The sequence below is a fragment of the Coregonus lavaretus genome (genome assembly GCF_964263955.1).
Source record: "Coregonus lavaretus genome assembly, chromosome: 28".
Classification (NCBI taxonomy): domain Eukaryota; kingdom Metazoa; phylum Chordata; class Actinopteri; order Salmoniformes; family Salmonidae; genus Coregonus; species Coregonus lavaretus.
Window position 1 is genome coordinate 30,938,942 of NC_140015.1, and position 6,997 is coordinate 30,945,938.

The 6,997-nt window shown below is 41.3% G+C and overlaps 1 protein-coding gene across 1 annotated transcript; it reads left to right on the forward strand.

Moving 5' to 3' along the window:
• The first annotated feature begins 429 nt into the window (after positions 1 to 429).
• Positions 430 to 3,695, forward strand: LOC311103481 (zinc finger MYM-type protein 1-like). The gene is made up of 2 exons (XM_084145047.1): positions 430 to 1,813; positions 2,378 to 3,695. The coding sequence occupies exons 1-2, from the start codon at positions 600 to 602 to the stop codon at positions 2,997 to 2,999; spliced, it is 1,836 nt and encodes a 611-aa protein (XP_084001173.1). The 5' UTR covers positions 430 to 599; the 3' UTR covers positions 3,000 to 3,695.
• Positions 3,696 to 6,997: the final 3,302 nt, after the last annotated feature.

Below are 6,997 nucleotides of genomic sequence, written 5' to 3' on the forward strand. Positions count from 1 at the left end.
TGTAATCTATACGTCTGATCTGCCACAGTGCCACACTGCCACTAAATGTCGAATCAGGCTAAAGTCGTGCTTCAAATGGCTCCACCCCCTTTTGGGGCGATTTCAGTCAGATTGAAAATCGCCCAGAACTTCTGTCATAGACTCCCATGTAAAATCTATTTTTTTCAAATTTCAGAGCCTTCAATACAATCTCAATGGGTGTCTGTGGGCTTGCACTTACGCGCTTTCGTCACATGAACGTAACTAAGAAAAGAGAGGGTAGCAGCGTCAATCAATTCACTACTACTATCAACATGGCTAGGCTTCAGTGCAACTCGGTTGTGTCTTTGAAAGAATTTCCTTTTTGTCGGCGAACAAATGAAGATAAATTGGCAACGAAACAATTAGGACCTCCCAGACCAAATTTAATAATTCAACAGGTTTCTACTAAAGGGGGGAAGTCCTACACCCGAGGATTTTCCAAAAATTGGTATGAACGAAAAACCTGGCTAGCAGGCTGCGATGTAGCTAATGCAGTTTTCTGCTACCCCTGCTTACTCATTCACCCTGAAGGCGGCACGGCAGACAGCACCGCTTGGACAGCGACTGGTGTAACCGACATGCACCATCTTTCAGAAAAGATTAAGAAACATGAGCTGTCAAAGACCCACATGGATAGCTGTTTGAGAATTTCTGCTTTGGGGAGAGTGAATATTGCCACTCAACTGGATGAGGGATACAGGCTAGCTGTCCGCCGCCACAACGATGAGGTTAGCAAGAACCGCCATATCCTCAGCCGGCTAATCCAGTGTGTGAAGTTTTGCGGCGTGTTTGAGTTAGCTTTGCGAGGCAAAAATGAAACTGAGGGCTCCACCAACCCTGGTATTTTTCTTGGACTTGTCAACTTTGTGGCACAATTAGATGAGGTGTTTGATGACCATCTTAAAAATGCTAAAGTTTTCAAGGGCACATCAAAGACCATTCAAAACGAGCTACTGGAGTGTATGCTAGCGGTCACGAGGGAACATATTGTGGAGGAGGTGAAGTCTGCGAACTTCGTAGCTATCCAAGCTAACGAGACCACGGACGTTTCTACACAGACACAGTTGGTGCTTGTGCTGAGGTACATAGATAGCAAGCACAAAGTGCAGGAGCGATTTTTTGAGTTCCTTCCCATCTCGGAATCAACCTCAGTCTCAATCGCCAGTGTACTTTTGGAGAGACTGAACGGTCTTTTTGCCGATGACGAGAAAGTCAAACTCATTGCGCAAGCTTACGATGGAGCCAGTGTGATGAGGGGAGAGAAGGCTGGTGTGCAGAAAAATGTGCGTGAGCATTTCAAGAATGCCCATTACGTGCATTGCTATGCGCATCAGCTGAATTTGATCATGCAGCAAGCTACTTCTCGCATCAAAAAAGTGAACATTTTCTTTTCCGATCTGAGCGGGATTACAACTTTTTTTTCCCGGTCACCCAAACGCACCAGCATTCTTGACCAGACTGTTGCACGAAGACTGCCCAGACCTTCATCCACACGGTGGAACTTCAACAGCAGAGTCGTGAACACTGTCTACGAGAATCGAGACGACCTAATAGAATGTTTTGAAGCCATCCGGACGGGTTCATTGGGTTCATTTGACCAGGGCACAGTGAGAGAGGCATCTGGCTACGTGAGGATGCTGCATGATGAAGATTTTATTTTTTTCCTGCGGCTTTTTCACAAAATCATGCCCCACGTCGACATTCTGTACCAGAAGCTACAGAAGAAGGACATCGATGCTGTCTTTATCAAAAGTGCCCTCGACAGCTTCACAAGCAGTGTGCAGGCCATAAGGTAAGATTAAACAATATCATTCGATCTTTCTCAAAGCAGAGCTTTATTTGAAAATGTATGCATGAAAGGAGACTGCATTTGTGTTTGAAATTACATTATTCTCATTATATATGGCCAGTGGTGTAATCTATTTTATTTTATATACTATGTGTACTGTGCAGTGGTGCTCATAAGTGTATGAACACATTCTAAAGTTGACTAAAAAGAGGAATAAAAAAATAAAAAAATAATCTTTTGGAAATTTATCTTAATGACTTAATTAAAAAAGTTGGAAAATCCAACCTTTATGGACACCAATTTTCTTTTCTTTTTTATTCCTCTTTTTAGTCAACTTTAGCATGGGATCATAAGCTTATGAGCACCACTGTATACTGTGCTGAACATCCAGGCTATGTGAGACACAAAGGCTAACTTAAACACTAAAGACTTTATGCATCCCTGCCCATTTTAAGTGGAACTGAAGTATTTGTACTATACATCATGGATACATTGCATATACCTGTGCATCACATAGACAACAATACTGTACAAAGCCAACAAACACATTGGTCTGTTTGCCTTCAGGGACTCCTCTCAACAGCAGCTGCAAGAAGCAACAGGAGCCAAAAGACCCAGAACAGCTTTGAGAGAAGAGGAGAAGCAGAGGCTGTCTGAAGAGGTCTGCAACACCATCCTGGATCACATCAAAGAAAGGTTCTCTTTCTCTGGCCACCTTGTGAGTGCTACCTTACTGCAAGCAGACATGTTTGAAAGGTACTGCCATTCATTTCCTGATGAGGCTCTGAATGCCACTGTGAATGCATACCCCATGCTGAGCAAGGCAAAGCTCAAGACAGAACTATCTCTGATCTATGAGAATCCTGAATTCAAGGGAGGCTGTGGTGCACTGGCACTGTACCAGGTTCTCATGAGCTACAACCTCCAGGAGACGTTCTCTGAGACTGTGACTCTGTTGAACATCCTCATAACTACTCCCATGACAACAGCTGAAGCTGAGAGATGTTTCTCAACTTTGACACGAGTTAAGACATTCCTGCGAAATTCAATGGGCCAGGAACGTCTGAATGCACTGGCCATGCTTTCCATGGAGAGGGAACTAGTCCTCAGCATGCCTGATTTCAATGAGAAAGTCATTGAACGCTTTGCTGTATTGAAACAGAGAAGAGAACAGTTTCAGTACAAGTAATGTAGCCTCTCTCTCTCTTTGTCCCTCCCTCCCTGTCTCTTTAACACACACACGCCCAAATCAGTTCACAGTTGATGTTGTTTAAAATAGTTATTTTTCATTTAAAAAAAAGTAAAACAAAAAAAAATATCTGTTCATGTTCATTTTTACAAATCTATACAATTGGCCAGAATATGGTTGTTCATATTTACAAATCTATACAATTGGCCAGAATATGGTTGTTCATTTTTACAAAGCCATACAGATAGCTGTGTTTACCTTTTCTAGAAATTACTTTCAAATTCTGTTTTCAAGCAAAATGTCTATCACTGTTCATTTTCACAAATCTATACAAGAGGGCAGAATATGTAAGTCTATAAAAATGTCTTATTACCAATAACTTGCATCAATGTTTTCAGTAGCCTCTATCAAAAGCTCCTGCTTGCTTGTTGTGAATTATGCTCAGGTGCACATATTTCCAATTCAACCATGAGGCAAAAAATGTGGTAAAAGCTCTTGTTGATCCTGCAATCTGAACAAATACCAAGATGCTGTATTTTCAGCTGATATTTCATTTGTTTATGGAAATGCATATTGTTTATGCAGTGTTGAGGAATGTGAAAGAACACCCTTGATTATTTTTACTGTGATAACTTATTTTGATTTTGTAAGCCAACACTTTTGAGATCAGTCAATAAATGCTTCTGGTATTGACTTATATGCTGCCCCTGTCTTCATGTTGTTGCTGGACATATCTTTTTAAAAATGTGTGTAGGTCACCTAAATCATCAGAAAAATTGCCCCCCCTGAGAATTTTTTCAGGAGCCGCCACTGCGTTTGAGGAAGCTCAGAACACAGGCATACTGCCGTTGGACACACAGGAACAAGAAAGGAGAAGAAGTGGGGATGTTTCTGTGACTCTGGATAAGAGCGTCTGCTAAATGATGTAAATGTAACAAAATGTGGAAAGAGTCAAGGGGTCTGAAAACGTGTACATTCGGAAATGACTTTTTCCACATTTTGTTACGTTACTACCTTATTCTAAAATTGATTACGTTTTTTACACATAATACCCCATAATGACAAAACAAAAACTACCCCATAATGACAAAACAAAAAGTTTTTTTTGAAAAAAATAAAATAAAAAGGACATACAGTGGGGAAAAAAAGTATTTAGTCAGCCACCAATTGTGCAAGTTCTCCCACTTAAAAAGATGAGAGAGGCCTGTAATTTTCATCATAGGTACACGTCAACTATGACAGACGAAATTAGAAAAAAAAATCCAGAAAATCACATTGTAGGATTTTTAATGAATTTATTTGCAAATTATGGTGGAAAATAAGTATTTGGTCAATAACAAAAGTTTCTCAATACTTTGTTATATACCCTTTGTTGGCAATGACACAGGTCAAACGTTTTCTGTAAGTCTTCACAAGGTTTTCACACACTGTTGCTGGTATTTTGGCCTTTCCTCCATGCAGATCTCTTCTAGAGCAGTGATGTTTTGGGGCTGTCGCTGGGCAACACGGACTTTCAACTCCCTCCAAAGATTTTCTATGGGGTTGAGATCTGGAGACTGGCTAGGCCACTCCAGGACCTTGAAATGCTTCTTACGAAGCCACTCCTTCGTTGCCTGGGCGGTGTGTTTGGGATCATTGTCATGCTGAAAGACCTAGCCACGTTTCATCTTCAGTGCCATTGCTGATGGAAGGAGGTTTTCACTCAAATTCTCACGATACATGGCCTCATTCATTATTTCCTTTACACGGAGCACTCTAGCAAACTTCAGACGGGCCTGGACATGTACTGGCTTAAGCAGGGGGACACGTCTGGCACTGCAGGATTTGAGTCCCTGGCGACGTAGTGTGTTACTGATGGTAGGCTTTGTTACTTTGGTCCCAGCTCTCTGCAGGTCATTCACTAGGTCCCCCCGTGTGGTTCTGGGATTTTTGCTCACCGTTCTTGTGATCATTTTGACCCCACGGGGTAAGATCTTGCGTGGAGCCCCATATCGAGGGAGATTATCAGTGGTCTTGTATGTCTTCCATTTCCTAATAATTGGTCCCACAGTTGATTTCTTCAAACCAAGCTGCTTACCTATTGCAGATTCAGTCTTCCCAGCCTGGTGCAGGTCTACAATTTTGTTTCTGGTGTCCTTTGACAGCTCTTTGGTCTTGGCCATAGTGGAGTTTGGAGTGTGACTGTTTGAGGTTGTGGACAGGTGTCTTTTATACTGATAACAAGTTCAAACAGGTGCCATTAATACAGGTAATGAGAGGAGAACAGAGGAGCCTCTTAAAGAAGAAGTTACAGGTCTGTGAGAGCCAGAAATCTTGCTTGTTTGTAGGTGACCAAATACTTATTTTCCACCATAATTTGCAAATAAATTCATTAAAAATCCTACAATGTGATTTTCTGGATTTTTTTTCCTCAATTTGTCTGTCATAGTTGACGTGTACCTATGATGAAAATTACAGGCCTCTCTCATCTTTTTAAGTGGGAGAACTTGCACAATTGTTGGCTGACTAAATACTTTTTTTCCCCACTGTATTACATTTACATAAGTATTCCGACCCTTTACCCAGTACTTTGTTGAAGCACCTTTGGCAGCGATTACAGCCTTGAGTCTTCTTGGGTATGACGCTACAAGCTTGGCACATCTGTATTTGGGGAATTTCTCCCATTCTTCTCTGCAGATCCACTCAAGCTCTGTAGATCATCAAGGATCTCTCTGTACTTTGCTCCGTTCATCTTTCCCTCGATCCTGACTAGTCTCCCAGTCCTTGCCGCTGAAAAACATCCCCACAGCATGATGCTGCCACCACCATGCTTCACTGTAGGAAAGGTGCCAGGTTTCCTCCAGACGTGACGCTTGGCATTCAGGCCAAAGAGCTCAATATTGGTTTGAGACCACTGTGTTCTTGGGGCGTTGATTTTTTTGATTGAAATTACATGGAAACAACGTTGATTCAATCAGTTTTTGCCCACCATGTGTGCTGTTTTCCATTTCCATTGACAAATAATCTTGACTCATAATCAAAGGACATGTCCAGAACACAATTTATAAAGGTCAGACCAGGGCCCGTAAACATAAAGCATCTCAGAGTAGAAGTGCTGATTTAGAATTGTATTAGTTGTTAGCTTTCATTATAAGGGATCAGTCACAGACAGTATGAACATGTGGCCTGGTTGGTCTAACGGTAATGGTGCAGCCTTCGGCACTCACATCAACAGTGGCATAGGTTCGAACCTGGCCAATTCCCCTTTGACACAACATTTTTCTATATTTCACTGCTGTCATATTCTCTCATTATCTGTTCAATAAAATCTGAAATCCCTTATATATACTGTATATATATTTTAAAACACATTGCTATCTTCACAATATACTGTGCAAAGGTCTGTATTCTTAGAGTGGTCATAACTATCCCATTTGACCAAGAGCCAATGTGCAGCAAGACGACCAGGAAATGGCCACTAGGGGTCAAGTGAACAAAATCTGTGTTGACCGTTGTGACTCCACATGGTACACATGGTATTGAATGAAGCACTATGTTCAATTAAAGAATTCTCAAAGAGGCAGGATTATTTTTTACTCAAAGTACAGCGTGATCCATCCGTGTTGGATAGGAATGAACAACAACTGGAAACACTGTAAAAACGGCTTTTGTTGGCAAAGAAATGTATTCTATGGCAATGGTCATATTCGGCATATTCCATCACAAAATCAGATATTCAAACAGGGCCACTTAGGTGTGAGTGGGTGAATTATTATTTTTATATTTTGTTTTTCTGGGTGTATCTCTGACAACCTGTATAGGTCCGGAACGATGCACCCCTTTTATTTAGTTTTCCAAGCTCCCGATCACAACCTAGCTGGTGTGGTAAAAGACCCTGACTAACTGTAGCACTATTATTGGTCTTTGTTTTGTAAGTGTTGTTCATTCTCTTAAGTGTATGAATTTGTTGTTTATGGATCTTGTGTGGCTTGTTTGCCACCAGGTGTCATGTTTTGTTC

What these genes read in the sequence shown, in the direction of transcription:
- LOC311103481 (XM_084145047.1), top strand. Translation starts at nt 600, where the DNA reads ATGCACCATCTTTCAGAAAAGATTAAGAAACATGAGCTGTCAAAGACC. An exon ending in AGCAGTGTGCAGGCCATAAG is followed by an intron (nt 1,814 to 2,377) that starts GTAAGATTAAAC and finishes GTTTGCCTTCAG; the next exon opens with GGACTCCTCTCAACAGCAGC.